This window comes from Peromyscus eremicus, chromosome 1, assembly GCF_949786415.1.
Source record: "Peromyscus eremicus chromosome 1, PerEre_H2_v1, whole genome shotgun sequence".
In the NCBI taxonomy this organism is placed as follows: Eukaryota; Metazoa; Chordata; class Mammalia; order Rodentia; family Cricetidae; genus Peromyscus; species Peromyscus eremicus.
Genome location: NC_081416.1, coordinates 173,765,835 through 173,789,703, shown reverse-complemented (window position 1 = coordinate 173,789,703; position 23,869 = coordinate 173,765,835). Strand labels below are relative to the sequence as shown.

Here is a 23,869-nt window from a genome sequence, read left to right as displayed (position 1 = left end):
CCGCCCCCACCCAAACAAACATAAATAATTTAAAGGGACAATAAGAAGCAGTCATGCAGGGTCCCTGGGGATGGAACCTCTCAGGGAGTGATGTTTAATTCTCAAGGAGAACTCCAGGCCTTGATTCATGCCCCAGGTTCGGCTTCTCCTCAGTCTCCCTTCCGCTGAACCCTAGTGCCTGTGGGCCCTGGATAGGGCAGGCCCAGCGTAGGGTAAAAGGCCTCTGGGAGCGTGGGACCTGGGCCCAGCCTGTGCAGATGTGGATACATCAGGCTCAGCTCTGCGGGGCCGTAGCGGATGGTGCCCGGCGTACACAGGCCCCGCACTACCGGTGGCAGGAAGCCTGCATGAAGGAGAGCAGGTGAGGGGTCCCCAGGAGTGGTCAGGCCCCACGGCAGTACTGGATCATGCTTCAGGGCCCCCGCCCGGATGACAGAAGTGAATTCCGGCCGAGGTGCGGCCGGCGGATCTGAGAGCTCCTCCTCTCCGCTGTCCTCGGAGCCTCTCGCTTCCTTCGGGCCGGGCTCCACTTTGATGCCTTTGCCTCCGGCCTGAGGGTCCTTGTCCTTGTCCTGGTCCACAGGGGCAGCCTGCTTCGGGTCCACTGGAGGCTCCTCCTCTGGAGTAGATACTTTATTTTTATGCTGTGCAGAGCTCTACTGCTGAGCCACACCCACAGCCCCTCACTGTATGCACGCATGCGAGGTGAGGTGTCTAGGCAGAGGAGGCTCTACCACCTCCTGACTGGGGGATTCTAGGCAGGGGCTCTACCCCTGATCCACACCCCCAGCCCCTCACTGGGGGATTCTAGGCAGGGGCTCTCCCACTGAGCCACACCCCCAGCCCCTCAGTTATGGATTGTCCACCGGCCTTCTACTGTTGAAGCAGATTCTAAGCCTTTTTACTTTTCGGGGATGGGTGAGGGTATGGAAGTGAGATGTCAACATTGGTGGTCTTCCTCTATCACTATTATTATGCGTGTGCATGATGGGGTGGCATACATGCCATCATGTGGGTGCTGTCCAGGTCAGAGAACAGCTTTGTAGAGTTGGTTTTCTTTTCTCTTTTTCTTTTTGGTTTCTGTATGTAGACCAGGCTGGCCCGGAACTCACAGAGATCTGCCTGCCTCTGCCTCCCGAGAGCTGAGATTAAATGTGTGTGCCACCACCGCCTGGTCCTAGCTCACGTCTTTATGCTCACATCTTTATGCGTACACAGCAATCATTGTACCCTCAGGCCTCTTTACTCTTTCAGATACTGTCTTGCTAAGTTGTCCAGGCTAACCTTGAACTTGGCATCTCCCTGCCTCAGCCTCCCCAGTAGCTGGCATTATAGTCCTTCACTCCATCACTCCAACCTTGGAGGAGGCTTCTGAAGGAATGCGTGTCCCCAGCCCTTGATCTTGCAGTATGGGGCACAGTGTGGCGGGGCTGCAGTTCACAACCCCAGTGGTTCCCGCCCCCCTCAGGCAAACAGCTGGACCAAGAGATATGTTTATCATAAGTGAAGGGAGGAACCCCAGACACCTTCTACAGCATAGCTAAGACCCATCTATCCCTGACATGCAAATAAAGACTGGACTGAGAAGTCCCAGCTAGACCTCTGCAGATTATAGAACTCTCCAGAACCCCTTCTCCACAGCCATAGAATTTTAAATAGTACCAGACATGTTTCATCTGTATTGTCCTGAGAGACAGCCAGTGGCCACATGTTGCTACTGACTATTTGAAATACGATGGGTAAATTTGAGGATAAAGACATTTAATTTTGAGGTGGAATGAGGGGTTGGTTTTTTCAAGACAGGGTTTCTCTGTATAGCCCTGGCTGTATGTAGACCAGGGTGGCCTTGAACTCAGAGATCTGCCTGCTTCTGCCTCCTGAATGCTGGGATTAAAAGCGTGCGCCATCATGCCCTGCTTGGTTGTGTTTTTGTTTTTGTTTGTTTGTTTGAGACAGGGTTTCTCTGTGTAGTTTTGGTGCCTGTCCTGGGTCTCGAACTCACAGAGATCTGCCTGCCTCTGCCTCTCGAGTGCTCCATTGCCCAGCACTGGGATTGCAGAAGTGTCTCTGCACCTGGCTTTTCTTTATGAGGAACTGAACTCATACCATTAAGCTTTCCAGCAAGCACTTTATCTATTGCATCTGTCCCTAGCCCCAAGGACATTTAACTCCAGTGTTAACGTAAATAGCCATATATGTTGAGTGCCTTCCACAACGGGTCCCTTAGTGTTTCCTGGGTGCAGAGGTGGGGAGGGGTTAATTTACCTGTGGGCTCTGGCCCTGGGCTGGATGGATCCTCATGAGACACAATGGCTGGAAGCTGGAAGGCATCCAGGGGTGTTTGGCCCTCTTCGGCATGGCTGGGGACAGATAGTGGGACTGAAAACCGGAAGTCTTGGGACAGCAGTGACTATCGACATTCCCGGCATGGAGTTTGCTGATACTACCCTGAGAACTTAAAATTTTCTATCAGACCTATTAACTCCATGTTAGTTATACACACACACACACAGACACACAGACACACAGACACACACACACACACACACACACACACACACACACACTTAAACCCAAAGTGTCCAGTGTGCTAGGCAGATGCTCTACCACTGAGCCACACCCCAACTCCTCACTGGGGGATTCTAGGCAGGGGCTCTACCACTGAGCCACACCCCCAGCCCCTCACTGGGGGATTCTAGGCAGAGGCTCTACCACTGAGTCACACCCCCAGCCCCTCACTGGGGGATTCTAGGCAGGGGCTCTACCACTGAGCCACACCCCCAGCCCCTCACTGGGGGATTCTAGGCAGGGGCTCTACAACTGAGCCACACCCCAGCCCCTCACTGGGGGATTCTAGGCAGGGGCTCTACCACTGAGCCACACCCCAGCCCCTCACTGGGGGATTCTAGGCAGGGGCTCCACCACTGAGCCACACCCCAGCCCCTCACTGGGGGATTCTAGGCAGGGGCTCCACCACTGAGCCACACCCCCAGCCCCTCACTGGGGGATTCTAGGCAGGGGCTCTACCACTGAGCCACACCCCCAGCCCTCACTGGGGGATTCTAGGCAGGGGCTCTACCACTGAGCCACACCCCCAACTCCTCACTGGGGGATTCTAGGCAGGGGCTCTACCACTGAGCCACACCCCCAGCCCCTCACTGGGGGATTCTAGGCAGGGGCTCTACCACTGAGCCACATCCTCAGGCCCTCACTGGGGGATTCTAGGCAGGGGCTCTACCACTGAGCCACACCCCCAGGCCCTCACTGGGGGATTCTAGGCAGGGGCTCTACCACTGAGCCACACCCCCAGGCCCTCACTGGGGGATTCTAGGCAGGGGCTCTACCACTGAGCCACACCCCAGCCCCTCACTGGGGGATTCTAGGCAGGGGCTCTACCACTGAGCCACACCCCAGCCCCTCACTGGGGGATTCTAGGCAGGGGCTGTACTGTTGAGCATTCTACTTATTGAGACAGGATCTCCTCACATTTCCCAAGCTGGCCTTGAACTTTCAGTTTCTGAAGTCAGTCTTTCCACTGGCTGGGATCAGAGGATCAGGCCCAGCTCCAAAATACATTCCTACTCAGCTGCGCTCTCCTTCCTCTGGGCAAACCTGTGTCACTGTGTGCCCCCTGATATTACCTGGGGGTCCTTTAAGCATGTCATGGTCATCTTAGTCTCTTCCTTCTAAACCTCCTGTTCCCTTCTAGGATCCAGAGGGGCAGATGGCACTCCCTCCTCTCCTGGCTTTTTGTTTTGTGTTTTGTTTTTCCACACAAGGTTTCTCTGTGTAGCCCTGACTGTCCTGGAACTCACTCTGTAGACCAGGCTGGCCTTGAACTCAGATCCACCTGCCTCTGCTCCCAAGTGCTGGGATTAAAGTCATGCACCGCCGTCACCACCCGACTTCCTGGCACTTCTTACACCATACCCCAGCCTCCTCTTCTCTTGTTCTCTAGTTCCTATTTTTCCCCAGTCAGCTCTTCCAAAAGTGCAGATTTGCCTGTGATTTTCCCCTCCAGACACAAAACCTCCCCAATGCCCCCAAGACAAAATGCCCTGCTGTTGTTTACAACCTTTTTTCTCCTGACCCTGCTCCAGCCCCAGACACTCCTTTCCTCCCCTGGGCAGGCAGGGCTGTAGACCTGAGGCTTCATCTGCTCTGGGCCCTCTGCTGGAAATGCATGTGTGTATTGCACCGCTCTGGTTCTCCTTGTATAGAGTCCTGCCATCGCTCCCCAGTGCCCTAGAGTCAAACCCACACCTTCAGCCTGAGGTAGACCTTCGTGAGCCTTCTCTGAGACCCTGCCTGCATCACAGGTATGTCTCCTCCCAACAGTGACTCCTCTCTGCCCTCTGAGGGAGGCCATTCCATGCTTGGTTCTTTCCCCTTCAGGCCTACAGAGCCCTCCCTTGAGGGGCCCTGGCTGGGATGGGGAGCGGCTGCATCTGGCCACCTCTCACCTGAGCACGTGACTGACCCACAGCACGTGATGCTCCCCGGCACTCTTCCCGTTCCCGGCCACAGTGGCCACAGACTGCAGCCACACGAAGCCCCCTGAGCGCTGCAGCCAACGGTAGTAACCAGTCACCACCTGACCTTTGTCCAGCACTGGGTCCATCCCAAGGAAGCAGAGAGCCCAGAGGGGTGGGGAGGGTGGGGAGGCCAAGACAGGTGGGCAGGGGATAGACGGAGGCAGCAAGAGTGGGGAGAATCGAGAGAGACAGAGAAAGGTACAGAGCAAGTCAGAGACCCGGTGGTACCCCAGCATCGGTCAGAGACCCCCTCATACCCCACTTACTGCCCCTCCCATAAGTCATTGCTCAAGCTCTTTGATGCTTTTCTATTCCAAACAGAGCCCCAGGAGCTGCAGTACAAGCAGAGACTGTGGTTAGCCCTGAAGAAGGACTTCCAGGGAACAGAGCAGCAGGGGCATTCGGGTCTTTGTGGTGGGAGGTGGGCGGGGAGAGGGTACAGAAGTGTGTCTCACGGTCCAGATGGCTCTGACGGATCCTGGTTGCATCCTGTCCGTGGACAAACTGGTAGCAGCTGCGTCCCACCAGCTCCGAGGGTCCCATGTCCATGTGGTCGCTGACTCTGGGGGAGACAGAAAAGAGAAAGCGGGGTGGGGGGAGTTGGAGACACTGGGTGGTGTGGGGGACCGCAGGGCTGGCTTCAGCGTCCGCCAGGGTCTACGCCCCGGCAATACAGTCCTCTGCCTCTCAGTTTCCCTCTGTAAAATGGGCACAGTACTAACAGAGGTGAAGGAAAGGACAAGTGATGGGACAGCAGTGGAGCCAGGCCCACCCTCCCTTCTCCCAGGCACCCCTGTGCCTCGCTTGCTCTTCCTCCTCCTCCCATGACTCCCCACTGCCCCAGCCCGAATCCCACATATCCCCATCTTTCCAGTGGACCCACCCTCCCCTCCCACCCCTACCCCGGTACCTGCTCTCACAAGCTAGGATGGTGAGGCCCAGGCTGAGGCGGAAGACAATCATGTGTCCGTGCAGAGGTAGCTCAGCCAGCGGGGCCGGGGGCAGCGTGTGTCCAAGCGCCACGAGACCCAGCGCTCGGGAGCGCAGGCGCCCTGTCACGTGAATGACCTGGGGAAGGCGGTGGGGTCGTTGGAAGGGATCGAGCTGGGCTTAGCTGGACATGGCCAGGCAGAATCAGCAGGGATGGGGGTGACTGGGGAAGTGCCAGGGGGGACTGCTGAGGCAGGAGGACCACAGCCAAGCCAAGGCGCTGCCCAGTTCCACCTGATAACCACAGGTCCCTTGGCCCAGGGGGGAGGCCGTGAGTGTGTCCCCGGTTCCGTCTTCTTTGTCGCCCTGTAACCCGGGACATAGCTGGCAGACAGGAGAGAGAAAGACAGCTTCCACCCACCTTGTAACCTGAGGCTTTGACGTTTAGGCCCCGCTTGGTGAGGGTGGACTTCATGCGGACGAAGAAAGAACGCTCCTGGACCCGGAAGGCAGGGGATGCCTCGGTGGGGCTGGCTTCTAGGGCAGAGCAGGAGGGTTCCACTGTAGAGTTTCGAAGGCTCCTGTCACCTCAGGACCAGCCCCACAGTGTGCTGGCACACACTCAGACACATGTAATGGTTGCACAGGCACCATTGATCTCCCCTCCATGGGGCAGCCAGGTCTAAGATGAGACCCTCTTTCCTGCTCAGAACCCACCACAGTTCACTAGAGCCTTGAAAAGAGAGCCATCTCTCAGGTCTATCCCCCAGGTGTCAGGTCTGACCCCGGGCTGGAGCAGCCACCTGCTCTGGGCTCTGTCTGGCCAGTTGTCCCCACCTGGGACAGGTTAGTGTCCCTCCCACACTGGACTGGGCACCTAAGGAGGGTGGGATTACAAAAAATGCTCACACCCACATGATCCTTTTCCTCAAACTCAGGCACATACTCACATGTTAGAGTACCTGTCTGCTCCTCTAGCTAATCAGGCCCTAGACCAGTGGTTCTCAACCTTCCTAACGCTGTGACCCTTTAATACAGTTCCTCGTGTTGTGGTGACCCCCAACCAGAAAATTATTTCCATTGCTACTCCATAACCATAATTTTGCTACTGTTATGAATTGCAAATATCTGTGTTTCTCCATGAAACCCCCGTGAAAGGGTCATTCAATGCTCCCCTGCAAAGGGATTGTGAGCCACAGATTGAAAACTGCTGGCCCATGCAGAGGGTCCTGAGCAAGGCATGAACATATCCAGCCCCCCTGACGCCCAAGGGTCCAGACAGCCTAACAGGAGTCACTCCTTCCAGGCCACACGACAGCCAAGCCCCACCTAGAGCGTGAGTGACCCCAGTCACATAGCCTGAGTCCAGTATTGCATTCTCTTACCTCGGTCATGTATTAACTAAGCCTGCTTCCTTGTAGTGTGTGATCTCTTCTGCCCTGAAGAAACTTGAAAAGTACAGCTTTGTTCTCCCACCTCGTCCTGAGATGGCTTCAGAGTCATCATCCTCACCCCCCCCCCATATTTGGCCAATGTTAAGATCACGTCAGGAAGAATAATCATATCCTCCTGTCTCTCCCAATTGGTCAGTAACCTCTCTTAGTCCCCAGCATATAACAGATGTCTCTCTAAGCTCCTCACACTGTGGATCTGTGGATGGCTCATTTAGGGTGTTAACCAAACCCAGTTCAGTAATTCTCACAGATCCCCAACATTTCCATGCTAAAGGGAGCTTGTGGGCAATGTCCACTCAACTTTCAGTCTGCCATGAGAGTGGAAATTTCCACCCAAGGAAGAAATTAGGGGTTTCACTGACAAGAGGGCTCAGTGGGTAAATGTGCGATATCTGGGACCCACACAGTGGGAGGGAAAGAATACACACACACACACACACACACACACACACACACACACGGAACTAAAAAGCAAAGGACTCAGGAGCAAGATCTTGGGCTGGAATAGCTGTGTGACTTGGGGCAATTAATTTGACCTCTCTGTGCTGTGCCAGGGTTTTGGAGGCCATCCCTCCTGGCTTGTGGAGATGGGTTTAGGATCCAATGCAATTTTTTGTTTGTTTGCTTTTTGAGACAGCGTTTCTCTGTGTAGTTTTGGTGCCTGTCATGGATCTCGCTTTGAGACCAGGCTGGCCTCGAACTCATAGAGATCCACCTGCCTCTGCCTCCTGAGTGTTGGGATTAAAGACTGCACCACCACTGCCCGGCCCCAATGCAAATTTTAAAGACACGGACTAAAAAAATAAAAGTCTCGCGGCCTTATTCCCACCTCCATCCAGCAAGCTCAAATCTTGGTGTACCTTGGACATTTTGGGGAACCAGGCAAGTTTAGACAGCCTATTGTCACAGCCTTAAGTGGGCTTTAATCCGTTTTACAAAATCTTGCTTCCTGGTATGTTAAGCACCAGGATCTACCCTCTGGCTTCATTCGTTGGCAAGAAGGGGGTTCCTAGAAATTACCAATCTCGGGAGTGTCCACCAGCGAGGAGGAGGACGAGGAGGAGGAAGAGGAGGACACGGAGGGCGGCGTGGGGGGTCCGTGGGTCGCCGACCGCAGCCCCAGTTGCTCCAACACCTCCGAGTGGTCCCCGGGATGGATGTAGTCGAAGACACTGCTGCCCGTCAGCTCCACCTGCCGGTGATGGAGGGGAATGCAGGAGTGCGTGAGAGCACGAGCAGGGGCTGGGTTTAGCCTGGGCACTTCACACCAGCTTTGTGTTTTCCTTTAGAAGTTTCCCGCCTTTTTAAATCGGGGAGGGAAGGGAGAGGCTTTATTTGTTTGTTTGTTTGTTTTGAGACAGGGTCTCACTTTGTAGCTCTGGCTGTCCTGGAATTCATTATGTAGACCGGGTTGGCCTCAAATTTAGAGATCCGCCTGCCTCTACCTCTGGAGTTCTGGGATTAAAGGCTTGTTCTGCTATACCTGGCCCTTTTTGGTTTTTTTTTAGACAGACATTTGCTAGGTGACCCAGGCTGGCCTCAGACTTGTGGCGACCCTCCTGCCTCAGTCTCCTGAGCTCTGGAAATTACAAATTCATGCCATCAAGCCCGGCAGTTTTCAACACTTCAGTGAGTTTGAACCTTTGAGATGGACCACCTCTCATAGGGGTCCCATGCTCCCCCACTTTCCCCAGCGCAGCCTCTGGCTTTCCCCCACTGATTCCACACTGGTCTTCTGACCTTCAAGCCCCATTTAAAACTCCTCTGAAAACTCCTCAACTGAGCATGACCGTTCTTATTCAGAAGCCCTCCATGCCCCCCACTGTCCCTCTGCTTGGGCTGAGTGACCTAGGCCCCTCCACCCTTCACGTATCTGTACCCCTTCCCCCACACCCCACCTTATCCCTTCTATTTTTTTCACACACGCACCCTTGTCCAAAGTCCCCTCCTTTGGGGGAGTGTTATTTATTTATATATTTATTTTTATTTTTCAAGACAGGGTTTCTCTGTGTAGCCCTGGCTGTCCTAGAACTCACTCTGTAGACCAGGTTGGCCTCACACTCATAAAGATCTGCCTGCCTCTGCCTCTCAAGTGCTGAGACTAAAGGCGTGCGCCACCACAGCCAGCTGGGAGTGTTATTTTTATTTATTTATTTATTTATTTATTTATTTATTTATTTATTTATTTATTCATTCATTCATCTATCTATCTATATATCTATATATCTATTTATCTGTCTATCTTCTATCTATCTTCTATCTATCTATCTATCTATTTATTTATTTATTTATTTATTTATTGACAGCATCTTATGTAGCCTGAACTGGCCTGGAATTTCTAATCCTCCTGCTCCACCTCCCGGATGCCGGAATTTAATGCATAGGTTTATGCCTCACCACCGTGCCCAGTTTATTCCATGTAAGGAGTCTGACCCAGAGCTTTGTGAATGCCAGGCAAGCATTCTATAAACCAGGCTACAATCCTGCCCCAGCTACAGTGGTTTGGATCCCAGAACCTCCAGAATGCTACACTAGCGATATACCTTTGAGCCACAACGGCACTGAGCTCAGACCCTCACTGGGGGATTCTAGGCAAGAATTCCACCACAGAACTACATACATCTCCAGACCAATTTTTAATTTTGATACAAGGTCTTATGAAGTTGCCCTGGCTGGCTTTGAATTTGTGGTCCGGCCTTGAGCCTCTCCACCATGTCTCACTCGGGGTGCTTTTTGGGGTTTCCAGGAAGGCTGTCTGTTTTTCATGTTGGGGTTAGTGGCACCAGCAGAGAGCAAGGGCATGCATAGGCCAGGCAGTGGAGATGGTGGCCCACTGCGGGGGTTCTTACCTGTGAGAGACCCAGGTAGATGGACACTGTCTCTGAGATGTAGAGAAATTTTCCTTCCTGGTTCAAGGCGAACACGAAGCCATCCAGGGACTAGAGTTGAGAGAAACGGAGCGGGTGTAAGAAGGGCCCGAGGCTCCTGAAATCTGAGTCTCCGTCTGGAGATGGGGGACTTCCGCGGTCCCCGGGAAGGGACAGAAACAAGGGACCTTAGTCCCAGCGCTCCCCAGGGGACAGACGCAGGAAGATGGGTGCTATCCCCAGATCTGACCACCAGGTGGCAGCACGGAGCAGCGGGCTGGGAAGGGACCTCACCTGGAGGATGTGTCCGCCCAGGTGTTGCTCGAAGACTTCAGAGACCAGAGCCACAGGGCCTCGGCGGCCTGGGGCTGGGGACAGAGGGAAGAGGAAAGTCAGGGCCTGTTGGTCCGGCTCACTGCGTTCTGGGCAGCCGTTAGGGACCCAGTCAGTCTTAACCCCCCAGCCACTACGGAGAACAAGTTCAGATGGCTGTTCCTTACAGGACAGAGGTGGACGGGACAGAGAGATCAAGCCTGAGTGACAGAAAGCAAAAAGAGGGATTTGTTCACTCTTTTCTTCTTCTTCTTCTTACAAGACAGGATTTCTCTGTGTAGCCCTGGCTGTTCTGCAACTCGCTCTGTAGACCAGGCTGGCCTCGAACTCACAGAGATCCCCCTGCCTCTGCCTCCTGAGTGCTGGGATTAAAGGCGTGCCCCACTGCCACCAGCTTCACGTCCTCATTCTTTTGCACACCAAAAAGGTCCTTGAGTACTGCTGTTCCCAGTCCCTATACTGTACAGGCAGTGCTGGTGACACCGGAGTGACCAGAAAACCACAGCCAATTCTCACTGGGCCCTGAAGTCAGGTCCAGTGAAGACTCAAGCCAAGGCCGACTGGCCTGGTGGTGAAGGCCTGTAATTCTAACTACCTGGGCAGCCTGAGGCAGGAGAATCAAGAACTCAAGGCCTGCCTGGGATACATAATGAGATACCATCTCAAAAACTAAAAAGAGGCCAAGTAGCATCACTTAGTGGTAGAGCCCCTGCCTAGAATCCCCCAGTGAGGGGCTGGGGTGTGGCTCAGTGGTAGAGCCCCTGCCTAGAATCCCCCAGTGAGGGGCTGGGGGTGTGGCTCAGTGGTAGAGCCCCTGCCTAGAATCCCCCAGTGAGGGGCTGGGGGTGTGGCTCAGTGGTAGAGCCCCTGCCTAGAATCCCCCAGTGAGGGGCTGGGGGTGTGGCTCAGTGGTAGAGCCCCTGCCTAGAATCCCCCAGTGAGGGGCTGGGGGTGTGGCTCAGTGGTAGAGCCCCTGCCTAGAATCCCCCAGTGAGGGGTTGGGGCGTGGCTCAGTGGTAGAGCCCCTGCCTAGAATCCCCCAGTGAGGGGCTGGGGTGTGGCTCAGTGGTAGAGCCCCTGCCTAGAATCCCCCACTGAGGGGCTGGGGCGTGGCTCAGTGGTATAGTGCTTGTCTAGCATTCACGTGCCCCTGGGTTCAATCCTCTGCACTGAAAAGCAACAACAAAAGACAAACGCGATAGAGTAAGTGTGGGTAGAGAAACTGGATTCACTTACACCACAGGGTGAATGTAAACTAGGGCATCAACTGAAGAAGACAGTTTGGTGATTCTTCAACAACTAAAAAGAATTATTATGTTATCCTCTGGCCATCCCTTCACAACCCAATGAATTGAAAATAGGTGTTATGAGATGTGCTGTATGCACATGGAGAGAGCAGCATTACACACTGCCAAAAAAACAAAAGCAAAAACACCCCACACGTCCATCCTCACGGAATGGATAAACAAACGTGGTACATCCATTCAGAGGAATATTATCTAGTCATGAAAAGGTACAAAGCTTTGGTATGTGATGCAACGTTATGAAACCCAAAACTATGTCTGAAAGCAAACAGGCACAAAAGGCCACAGTGTGTTTGATCCCATGTCTGTGAAATGTCCAGAACTGGCAAACCCATGGCAATAGAAAGCAGGTCTGTGGTTGGCAGCGCTGGGGAGGTGGCTGCTCCGTGGCTGTGGGAATCCTCTGCGAGTGAAGAAATGACGTGATATAGGTGATGGAGGTCTTACAACTGTCCCTTGCAGTAAATGGTGCTGATTTTGATACTCTAAAACAGCCGTGTCTACACAGCAAGTTCCAGACCAGCCAGAGCACAGAGACCAGGTCTAACAAACTGAGTGTGTGTGTGTGTGTGTGTGTGTGTGTGTGTGTGTGTGTAGATGGTTCAGTGGTTAAGAGCACTCACTAACTACTCTTGCTGAGGACCCAGGTTCCATTCCGTGGCGGCTCACAACCCTCTGTAACTCCAGTCTCAGGGGATCTGATGCCCTCTTCTGGCCTCTGTGGGCATTGCACACAGGTAGTACACAGACATGCATGCAGGTAAAACACCCACACCCTTAAAAATAAATAAATCAAAAAGTTTTAAAGATCGTTGCAATGGCTTAGTGGGTGAAGGCATGGGCTATCAAGCTGGACGATCTGACTTGATCCCCAGGACCTGTGTGAGTGGATGAGACCAGACCCCCACAAATTGTCCTCTGACCTTCCTGTGTGTGCTGTGTCCTGCTCACATACATACGCACATATAAATAAAAAATGTAAGTAAACAACAACAACAACAAACAGCTAATTTTACCCTGGATAAATTTCGAATAACATTTTTTAGTTTGTTTGCGATAGAGTCTCAATAAACAGCCCAGGTTTGACTCAAATTTGCCATTCTCCTGCCATAGCTTCCTGAGAACTTGATGTACAAGGACGCTCCTCCAGGCTGGAGTACAGTGTTTTTACTTTCTTCTTTTCAGTGCTGTGGACTGAACCCAGAGCCTTGCACATGCTAGGCATGGGCTCCACCACTGAGTCACACCCCTAGCCCCTCACTGGGGGATTCTAGGCAGGGGCTCAACCACTGAGCTACACCCCTAGCCCCTCACTGGGGGATTCTAGGCAGGGGCTCAACCACTGAGCTACACCCCCAGCCCCTCACTGGGGGATTCTAGGCAGGGGCTCTACCACTGAGCCACACCCTAGCCCCTCACTGGGGGATTCTAGGCAGGGGCTCTACCACTGAGCCACACCCCAACCCCTCACTGGGGGATTCTAGGCAGGGGCTCAACCACTGAGCTACACCCCCAGCCCCTCACTGGGGGATTCTAGGCAGGGGCTCTACCAATGAGCCACACCCCAACCCCTCACTGGGGGATTCTAGGCAGGGGCTCAACCACTGAGCTACACCCCCAGCCCCTCACTGGGGGATTCTAGGCAGGAGTGCTGCTGCTGAGTTACATCTCCTGCTGATATTTTTATATAGTAGACCATGGCATAAAAGAGGGTAACTTTTGGAGATATGTTGAGATAAAGACATATACAAAGAGAAGGAGAAACTTAGAATTTCAAAGAGACATAAATTCTGAGACAGATGGATGCTAAGACATAGGCTGGATGACCCAGGCAGGCCCTTCCCCTTAGTCAGGAGAACTGGGGTCCCAGACCTCGTGTTGGTGGTTGGCAGAGACACAGCAGTCCTGGACGCCACCCAAATCTGTATTGCTGCGGGAGATACTCCCGCCCCACTCAAGGTGGACCTGAGCACTCTGGGGTCACTGTCAGGGACCTTCCCTCTGTTAGGCGGAGGACCTGGAGTTACCGCCTCTTTGTGCCTCCGTTTCCTCTCTCAGTGGGTTTGCTGCAGGGGTCTGAACTCCTAGGCTGCCAAGCATCCAGCCAGTGTGACGGAGAAACAGAGTAAATAAAGGTGGGATTATTATGTCACCCCTGCTCTTCAGGACTCCCCCAAGTCAGTCAGAGTCTACCCCAGGCCGCCCCGGTCCAGGGGCCCCCCAAAATCTGACCGCTGTTCCTCCTGCTTCCTCCTCATCTGAACCTCTAGGAACAATAAGTGTAGGGGGTGATGGGGACCCCTCCCCTGAGACCCAAGCTCCAGGCAGCCCCGTGACAGGCGGGAACAATGCTGCTTGCTAATTGTGGCAATTTTCCCCTGTCATTTTTGCTAATTCCTTCATTTTCCCTCTCCGAGGATCAGCCCGGGTCAGACCGAGCTGCTGCAATTAACCACATTAATGGGCACGCTGGGATGGGGGTGCGCAGGGGGGAGAGCTTGGGGACTTGCTGTCCCCCCCCACTCTGTGCACAGGGCCCATCTCCTGTCACAAGGATCCCCAGGGTGTGCCTAGGATTGCCGGCTGATGCCTCAGTACCCCCAGTTTCTGCCTCCCCAAATCTGACAGCTCTCCACTCCTCCCGCCCACAGCCCCCGGTCCATCCCCCAATTCAACAAGTGTCTCCCACCTTCACATCTGCCCCTCCTGAAGTCCAAATCCCCTGAAATCACTCATTCACTTAATAATTCTTCTTCATTTAATAAACATTTGTCAGCCAACACCGGCGGGACGGTGGAAGACTGCGATGGATGGGGGGAGAAAGGAAGTGGGGAGACCCACGGCCAGAGAGAGGGTAGGCTCGGGAAAGGGAGGACAGTTAAGACCCCTACCCAGTTTCAGGGGGTCCTCTCCTTTCCCCTTCTATGGGTCTCCTGTCCTGGGATGAAGGGCTAGGTCTGCATGACTCTGGGGAGTGGGAAAGGGGTGTCCCATCCTTCAAGTGTCTGTCCTCATAGGGCTACATTGACTCCCAGGGAGACTGCAACTTGCTCTGGGAATTACCTCTCTCTGTCTCTCTTTCTTTCTCAAGACTGATTTCTCTGTGTAGACCAGGCTGGCCTTGAATTCCCAGAGATCTTCCTGCCTCTGCCTCCCAAGTGCTGGGATTAAACATGTGACATACTACCGGCTCTCCCTCCCTCCCTCCCTCCCTCCCTCCCTCCCTCCCACCCTCCCTCTCTCCCTCCTTTCCTCTCTCTCCTCTCTCTCTTTTCTTTCTGTGTCATGTAGCCCAGGCTAGCCTAGAGCTCAATATGTATCCAAAGATGACCTTGAACTCCAGATCCTCCTGCCCCTACTTCCTGGGTACTGGGATTACAGGCCTGCCTTGGGCCTGGTTTGTACAACTCTGGGTTGGAACCCACAGCCTCCAACATGCTAGGCAAACGCTCTGAGCAGTTCTGTGTGCAGTTCTTTCTTTCTTTTTTAAAAAAAAGACTTATTTATTTATTATGTATACAGTGTTCTGCCTGCATGTATCCCTGCAGGCCAGAAGAGGGCGCCAGATCTCATTACAGATGGTTGTGAGCCACCATGTGGTTGCTGGGAATTGAACTCAGGTCCTCTGGAAGAGCAGCCAGTGTCCTTAACCACTGAGCCATCTCTCCAGCTCCCTGTGTGCAGTTCTGAGAGTTCCATCGACTCTACCTGTAAAATGGGTCTAGAGAGAGGGTGAAATGGGTTCGGTACACCAAAGGTTTCCAGGGCCACAGCCGGGTATACAGTGGGTGACTAATACATCACCATAAAGTGTGCCAGGGTACTGTGCCAGTCTAGATCACTCCTAGGAGTTTCTCTCCGCCTCCTGCGGTCACCATACGCTTTCCCCGCCTCCTTTCCCAGTCCGCCCCACCCTCTCCCTGCTTTCTCCTGGTTCTTGCCTGCTCCAGCCCTGCTCTCTGCCTGGCCCTTCTCATGGTGGCTTCCTCATTCCTTCAAGCTTAGTGGTCGTTTCCTCCTGAAGTAGCGTCCTACCTGTGGACCAGTCATCCCGGCACTCAGCTACTGTTTATTGAGCATTTCCTGCGGCCCCCCCCCCCCCCACTGTTTTAGCTTGTGAACGATGCTGCGGGGAGAGGCCTGGGGAGATGGTTCAGTGGGTAAAGCATTTGCTCCACGAGTGTGGAGACCTGAGTTTGAACCCCCAGAAGCCACGTGAAGCTGGACATGGTAGTGAGCACCTGCAGTTCCACACTCCATGAGAGATGGAGATTCCGTGGGAACCCTTGGGCCAGCTAGCCCGGCCTTCGCAGCTCTGAACAGCAGACCCTATCTCAGAAAGGGAGGGAGGCAAGGATTGACGCCTGGGGTTGTCCTCTGACCTCCACATGGGTAACACACACACACACACACACACACACACACACACACACACACACACACACAAACTGGAGAGATGGCTCAGCAATTAAGAACACAAAAACCGCCGGGCGGTGATGGCGCACGCCTTTAATCCCAGCACTCGGGAGGCAGAGCCAGGCGGATCTCTGTGAGTTCGAGGCCAGCCTGGGCTACCAAGTGAGTTCCAGGAAAGGTGCAAAGCTACACAGAGAAACCTTGTCTCGAAAAACCAAAAAAAAAAAAAAAAAAAAAACACCACAAAAACCAAAATAAATAAATGAATGAATGAATGAATGAATGAATAAATAAATAAATAAAAGCTGGGCAGAGGTAGTGCCTTTAATTCCAGCAGTCGGGAGGCAGAGGCAGGAGGATGTCTGTGAGTTCGAGGCCAACCTGGTCTATAGTGAGAGTTCCAGGACAGCCAGGGATACCCCGAGAAACTCCATCTCAAAAACCAAACCAAAGAAACAAAAAAACCCAAAAAACACATACTGCTCTTACAAAGGACTCAAGTCTGGTCCCCAGCACCCAGCTTGGGTGGCTCACAGCCACCTCTCACTTCAGCTGCGGGAATCCAACACCCTCTGGCCTCTTCCAGCACTTATACACACAGTGCACATCAACATTTGTAGGCATAGACATACACTGTTTCGTTTTGGTTTTTTGAGACAGGGTCTCTCTCTGTGTAGCCCTGGCTGTCCTGGAGCTCGCTCTGTAGACCAGGCTGGCCTCGAACTCACAGAGATCCGCCTGCTTCTGCTTCTCAAATGCTGGGATTAAAGTCGTGTGTCACCACCCTGGGCATCACATACATTAAAAAAACAAAAAACAAAAACTAAAACAAACAAACAAAAAACAGTAAAAATAAGCCCAGGACTGGTAGCCCACATCTTTAATCCCTGCAATCTGGAGAGAGAGGTAGGCAGATCTCTGAGTTCAAGCCCGCCTGGTCCATATATGGAGTTCCAGGCCAGCCAGGGCTACTTAGTGAGACCCTGTCAACATCTGGTGAGCTGGCTCAGCAGGTAAAAGCATTTGTCATTAAGCCCTGACAACCTGAGTTTTTTCCCAGGGACCCACGTGGTGGAAAGAGAGAACTCACATCCGCAAGCTGTCATGGGACCTCCATAAACGTGCAGAGGTATGTGCACCCCTTACATACATACATGCGCATCAAATAGATAAAAAATTTAAACAGAGACTTGGGAAGAGAAAGAAAAGGGAAAAGGGATGGCTCAGTGGTTAAGAGCACTGGCTGCTTTTGCAGACGACCCAGGTTCAATTCCCCGCATCTGCATGGCAGTTTGAAACTGTGTAACACCAATTTCAGGGGATCTAGTGCCCCCTTCTGGCCACCAGGGACACCTGGTACGGATGGTGTACAGAGATGCACATAGGCAAAACACCCACACACAGAAGATAAAAACTTTCACCAGGCGGTGGTGGAGCACACCTTTAATCCCAGCACTGGGGGGGCGGGGGGGGGGGGGGGCGGGGGGGGCGGGGCAGAGGCAGGCAGATCTCTGAGTTCAATGCCAGCCTGGTCTACAGAATGAGTTCCAGGACAGTCAGGGCTACACAGGGAAATCCCAGTCTCAGAAACCAAACCCCAAACAACAAAATAGAACAAACAAACAAAAAAAACTCTTATAGAAAATGAACCAAGTAGCCACCAAGTCCCCTCTGTGTGACTTTGGGCAAATATCTCCCTGGGCCTCAGTTTCCCAGGGCTATACAATGGAGTCACAGTGGGCTTCCCGTCTAAGATGTCTTCAGAGAGCTAATTCATGTGCAGACTGGCAGAGGCCTATGGTTTTGGATTTCGTTGCCTGGAGTTAGGATGTGGAGCCACCCACGCACGCTGCCTGGACAGGTGGGCACTGTGCAAGTAGCCAGGAAACGGCCAGGGAGCTGTGACCAGAGTGAGCCCTCTCCTTTGGAGCCTCCCAATGGCCCTCCAAGTACTGGGGGGCTGGACACCGGCAGGGCTCTCTCAGCCCCCCCTTTCCCTCCCTGGGGCTCCAGGACAATAGACAAGATGTTTATCCCCCGCCGGCGCACATGTTGTTCGCGGGTAATGACAGTAATCAGCCTCCCTAATGCCGCATTCTCTCAGCGCCAGTCAATTCGCCTAATTACCGCCTGGGAAGCCGGATTATTTAAATTTAAATGGTGATTTATTGCGGGGCTTAATCAATGCTATTTTCTCTCCCCCCCACCTCCTCCCTGGGCACTAGGGTAGGAAGGGAATAGGAGCCTTCTCCAACCCCACCCTAAGGACACCTATTCTTTAGGTGGAGGGGCTTCTTCACCTGTGACCCCAGAGAACACCTTCACTGCCCTGTCATAACAACTGAGCAAGGACAGACATGTAAAATAGAAGGATGAAAATCTAATACTTCTATGTATCAGTAGCCAGAGGTGGGAAGTAAGAAAAATGAGATCTTCATCTCTATGTTGATGTCTTAGGTAGTCTACCTTTCTACACATTATAGATTATAATTTTTTCCCCTATGGTGTCACATCTGCATCTCCAAGGCAGGGACTTTCCACATCCCCCCCCCTTTTCTATTCATGAAGCAATCTTTTTTGAGACAGGAGCTCATGTAGCCCAGGTTGACCTTAGTACTCACTATGAAGAGCAGGCTGGACCCAGACCTACAGAGATCTGCCCGCCTTTGCCTCCCGAGTGCGGGGATGAAAATGCCTTATTTGTTTTTTGGTTTGTAGCCTAGGCTGGCCTCATACTCATGGTGACCCTCCTGCTTCAGCCTCAGGAGCACAGGGAGAATAAGCCACCAACACCACACCAGGGCAGGGTCCTGGGCAATGGCCTCACTCGTGAGGTTGACTGGATAAGCAGCAAGGTGACACAGGCCACATTCCGAAGGCTGCTTTGCCCTTTGCCGGGAGTTCCAGGAGTCATGCAGATGCTCATTAGTTTCTGGTCAGTCTGAACGGGCCAATTCGGATGGTCACTCCCATTTTTTTTAAAAAAACGCAATACAGAAAGGGGGAGCTGCCGACCTAGGACTGCGGAGCTAGGGGCAGAGGGACGGCTCTGCCACCGAAGGGAACCTTCTCTCTCTCACCCTCCCTACGCATATGGCTGCCTCCTCACCCCAAATGCGGAATTCAGCCCCCAGAGTTCCAGTGTGCCCTGGAGCTCCACAGGCCCAGGGCGGGAGAGCTTCCTTACGGGTTGAGTGGAGGCCCTGGGCACAGGAAGCTCTACAGCTGGAGACTTCTTTTGTGACAATAATGGTTCATCTCCCCTAATAACATCAATAGCCTTTGCTGGGCACGGTGGCAGACACCTGTATTCCCAGCATTGAGGAAATAGAGGCAGGTGGATCCTAAGTTCAGGGCTAGCCTCTACTACATATCAAATCTGAGGCCAGCCCAGCCTACCGGAGGCATTGTCTGAAAGACTCAGGCCTGAGTCATGGTGCACACCTTTAATCCCAGCAGAAGCAGGTGGATCTCTATAAGCCAGCCTAGTCTACAGAGTGAGTTCCAGGCTAGCCAGGGCTACATAGTGAGACCCTGTCTCGTAAAAAAAAAAAAAAAAAAACGACAACAACAATGATAATAACCTAGTGATTTGGATTGTTGCCAGGTTCTGACTTAGGTCAAAAGTTTATAAAAATCTCAACTTTTTGTCCCCCAGAGAGCCTAAGTCACCAGTTAGGAACCCACAAAGGGTCTGGTGGACTCTCCAGGAACTGGGCCAGGGCGGCCTGGCTTTCTCAGTCCTGTCCCCAAGGCTGGGGGTGGGGTGGCGGGGGAGGACTAGGCAGCATGCGCATGCGCACTCACCGAGGCCGGCCGGAGGCCCGACGGCCCGCAACCCCCAGGGCGGCGCCCCGAGCGCGGCGAAGCGACGCAAGCGGAGGTAAGTGACACTGAGGCGCACGATGGACGCCTTGTCCAGCTGGCTGGAGATGGCACCGGGCAGAGGGAGCAGCTTGGCCAGTTCGAAGAACTCCAGATTTTCCTTCCCGCGCCGCCAGCGCGCCGCGTTGCGGGACTTCTCTTTGCGCTGCGCCTGCAGGCTGGGCAGGCGGCGTGGAGGAGGCGTCAGTGAGGGCCCTGGGCGCACGGTGCCCGCGCTTCAGGAGGTGGGACAGACCTGAGTGTCAATTCTACACCCCTGCTGGCTTGGGGACAGAGCCTTTATTTATTTAATAATAATAACAACAATTATTATTATTACTACTATTATCATTATTATATTTATGGTAGTAGGGATTGAACCCAGGGTCTCAAGCACTTTATCACTAAGCTACATCCCTCTGGCATTTTTTTTTCTTTTCTATTTTCTTGTTGAGACTGGGGTCTTACTGGGTAGACCAGGCTGGCCTTGAATCTTGTAGAGATTTGCTTGCCTCTGCCTCGGGAGTACGGAGATTAAAGGCATGCGCAACCACGCCCAGCTCTTGTTTTTGCTTTTTTGAGACGTCTCTCTATTTTGCCCAGGCTGGCCTTGAACTGGCGAGCCTCCTGCTCCTGTTTCCGAGTGTTGGGATGATGTCAGGCCACCGGGCTCGGCTGAGGACAGAGCCTTCTCCCTCGCCTGACAATGTCGGGGGTGAATTCGGAGCGTGGGGGACTAGGAAACCGAACTCTGGAGTGGGCGAGGGTGACAAAGTCTAGGCGCAGGGTCAGGGCACTGACTGAGTATGAATTCTCACCCGGAAGGCTGTGAGGTCCCCCCAACCCCCAGCACGCCTTCGGGGGGCAAGGCCATGGTCAGGGGCATTACATTTGCTCACCAGGGTCCTGGCGGGGCCTTGACCATTAGCCCGGGTAGGAAATCCCAGGGGACGCTGGCTCCACGGCCTCCCCCGCACTTGACTTCACCTCGGCCGCTGCTTCTGGGGTAGGGGGTCGCCATCTCGGCGGGGACTCGAGAATTCAGGCGCGAAGGAGTCGCAGGCGCGGCTCAGTTCCCTGGGGTTCGAAGAGTGTCTAGGGAAAGTGAGGTGCATGCAGGTTCCCGAGGGTCCAGCCAAGAACTGGCTTGGATGCGTGCCTCAGTTTCCCCTTGCCGGGAAGCCGCGGTTCCCACCCTGGCGCTCCGGGTGAGGACGTGCCCCGCCGCCGCCTCCCCCGCGCGGCCCGCCAGCGCGCCCGCCTCACGCCCGCGCCGGGCCGGCTCCCGCATACCAATGGGCGCACGCGGCGCGCATACGGATCGGACCGGCCCGCGCGCTGCGTGCCAAGCATGCCCAAGCTGCGCTCGGGGCGGGAGCCTCGCCAGGGCCCCGACGCTCCGGGCTCCATCCCTCCCCCCAAAGCTTCCCAACACCCCAGGGATCCGTCCCCCAAAGCGACCCCCCAGGGTCCCACTCCCCAGGTCTGCAGCTGCACCCATTTCCTAGCCTGGGCTAAGGAGGCCGGGAGGACAGAGGGACCCCACCCCAAATCCTGCCCAGGAAGCATTCAAGCCCCTGGGGTGGCGCCACCTGACCCGGTTGCTAAATATTCCCAACCCACAACTTCCTCCCTAAAGACCAGGGCGTGAGACCCTGGCCCATGACACCGCTGGCCACTGTGACTCCAGGATGGACGCGACACTCGGGACCCAGGTGTTCTGGAATCCAGATCCCCAAGAACCAGGGACGTGTCCAACTGGCTCTTTCCTCTTCACGATTAGGTGTCCAGGCCGCTCATGTCCCCAGCATCCAGGTGGCCCCCAAGCCTCCCCCAAACGCGTTGACGTCTAGTGCCCTGAACCTGTGTGACCAGGACCCCAACAACCACGCACCACTCTCTGGATCCCGCCGGTACAGATGTCCTGATGCCGTGGCCTCCAGGTCACCAGAGTCTGGGCCCCACATTCCGGCAGGACCCAGGGGTCCCCATTCCCTCCCGCCAAGCCTTCAGGCGTCGCGCACCCACAGGGCTCCGGACCGGGTTACCTGGCCGCGGGGTGGGCTCGGGGCGCGGCGTGGGGCCGGCCGGGTGGCGTGGAGGGGCAGCTCCATAGACCCTGGGGCGCGCGGGCTAGGGCTCCGGGCTCTCGGCGCCCACGGCGGCCTCGCAGACTTGGAGACCACGGACAGCGGCGGCGAGGGGCGGTGCTTGTATTCGCCCCGCCCACGGAGGCCCCGCCCAGCGCCGGCCCGTGCGCCTCTGCCTGCTGGATATCCTGGAGTCCGCAGCCCGCGGTGTCTGAGTTGTCTCACCCTACGACCACGTCAGGCAGGTCGAGTGTGAAGCCTCTCCACCCTGGAATTCCACCACGACCGCCATCCTCAAAGGATGGAGCCCCTCAGCAGCCCCTGGGGACCCTGGGGGCAATCTGGTTCAGTAGGAATGGACACTCAGACGTCCGTGTCCTCTCGAGAGACCTACAACTAGGCCTTTGACGATCTCCCTTCCCAGGAGAAAATTCCAGGATGCCAGTCTCCTCCATTCAGGGCAGGACTTGGTGGGCACCTGACCCCTTCCTGCACCCAGGTCTTAGTTGTTAAGGGAACTCAACAGTCCAGCCCCGCAACCCCCGCCCCCCCCCCCCGCCCCAGGTCTTGCCTCTGTGGCTCCCCATTGGGACTAGAACCCCAACCTGTGGGCGCCTAACTTCATAAATGAGAACAGGGTCAGTGAGGTGTGGTGGCACTCATTCGTTAATCCCAGCATTTGGGACAATGAGGCAGGAGGATTGCACAAACTGGAGGCAAGCCTGGGCTACGAAATGAGTTCCAGTTTGGGATTCAGAGTGAGACCCTGTCTCAAACATAATAAAATAAAATACAGAGCAGCTGGGCTGGGAGAATTGGCTCAGTGGGTAAAGCTTGCCACAGAACCGTGAGGACCTGAGTTCAGATCCCCAGATTCCGCATAAAGTCAAAGGCGGCGTCGGCGGTCTGTTTCTACAATCCCAGCACTCCAAAGGGTACAGCAAGAGATTCCTGGGAGCTGGAGGCCTAGCCTGGTTATACAGCAAGGGACCGTCTCAAACAAGGTAGGAAGGGAAGGTGCATCCTATGAGATTGCCCTCTGACCTCTACAGGTGGGTCCTGGCGTCTGTGCACCTCCCTTCCCCCCCCCCCCCCCACATATGCACAGTCACAAAATGTAAACAGAAGACAAAGAAAGAAGAAAGCATGAACTCAGTGCTGGGGGTTCAGCTCAGCGGTAGAGCACCCTGGAAATAAACAGGCCTCCCAGGTAACTAGGCCCTAAACAGAGGGATGACATGAACAGACCCGGGCTCCCTGTCTGAGCTCTGAAGCACCCCACTACAGACAAGTCTTACGGTCACATCTTAATTTAGTTTTATTTATTTGTTTGTTTGCTTATTTATTTATTTGCGACAGGGTCTCATGTAACCCAGGCTGGCCTGGAGCTCTTGATCCTCGTGACTCCTTCTCCCAAGTGCTGAGATTACAGGCATGCACCGCCACGTAGTACTTAAAAAACATAAATAAAAAGACTGCCAAGCATGGTGCTGGTGCTGCACGCCTTTAACCCCAACCTAGGAGACAGGTCTGAGTCGACATAGTGAGTTCAATTGTGTGTGTGTGTGTGTGTGTGTGTGTGTGTGTGTGTGTGTGTGTGTGAGTAGCTGGAAGAGTCCAGAAGAGGGTGTTAGATCCTTGGGACCTAAAGTTACAGAGGGTTACGAATCTCCCAACGTGGGTCTTGGGAACTCGCTCTGAAACACTAAACCCCCTCTCTAGCCCCCACCACTTTACAAATATTTGCTTATTACATTGATTTACTTATTCATGCATGCTATGGCGGCATGTGGAGGTCAGAGGACAAGTGTGAGGGTTGGTCTCTCCTGCAACCATATGGGTCCTGGGGACTGAACTCAGGTCGTCAGGCTGGGTGGCAAGTGCCTTTACTCACTGAGCCATCTTGCTGGCCCCCGTGCTCAGCTTTAACAGTCACACGTTAATCAAGCCCTACTCCCTTACTTTATATAGCCCTGGCTGTCCTAGAGCTCACTCTGTAGACCAGGCTGGCCTCAAACTCACAGAGATCTGCCTGCTCCTGCCCCAGAGTGCTGGGATCAAAGGTGTGCGCCACCA

General features: G+C 54.2%; 1 protein-coding gene across 1 annotated transcript; it reads right to left on the bottom strand.

Moving 5' to 3' along the window:
• Window positions 1-149: 149 nt before the first annotated feature.
• Npas1 (neuronal PAS domain protein 1) lies at window positions 150-21,113 on the bottom strand. Its single transcript, XM_059249285.1, has 13 exons — window positions 20,899-21,113; window positions 20,691-20,798; window positions 20,404-20,454; window positions 19,647-19,939; window positions 10,081-10,154; window positions 9,769-9,858; window positions 7,940-8,111; window positions 5,887-6,002; window positions 5,446-5,603; window positions 4,991-5,097; window positions 4,464-4,611; window positions 2,266-2,360; window positions 150-619 (listed from the first exon to the last, which is right to left on the bottom strand). The coding sequence occupies exons 1-13, from the start codon at window positions 21,111-21,113 to the stop codon at window positions 150-152; spliced, it is 2,097 nt and encodes a 698-aa protein (XP_059105268.1).
• Between the last annotated feature and the right edge of the window lie 2,756 nt (window positions 21,114-23,869).

Bases quoted from the DNA above. Each gene is read 5' to 3' on its own strand.
- Npas1 (XM_059249285.1), bottom strand. From the start codon at position 21,113: ATGGAGCCCGGAGCGTCGGGGCCCTGGCGAGGCTCCCGCCCCGAGCGC. The intron at 19,940-20,403 runs GCGAGGGAGAAG...CACCTCCTGAAG, and splicing joins TTCACCCCCGACATTGTCAG to CGCGGGCACCGTGCGCCCAG. The intron at 5,604-5,886 runs GTGGGTGGAAGC...CGCCTTCCCCAG, and splicing joins TCAAAGCCTCAGGTTACAAG to GTCATTCACGTGACAGGGCG.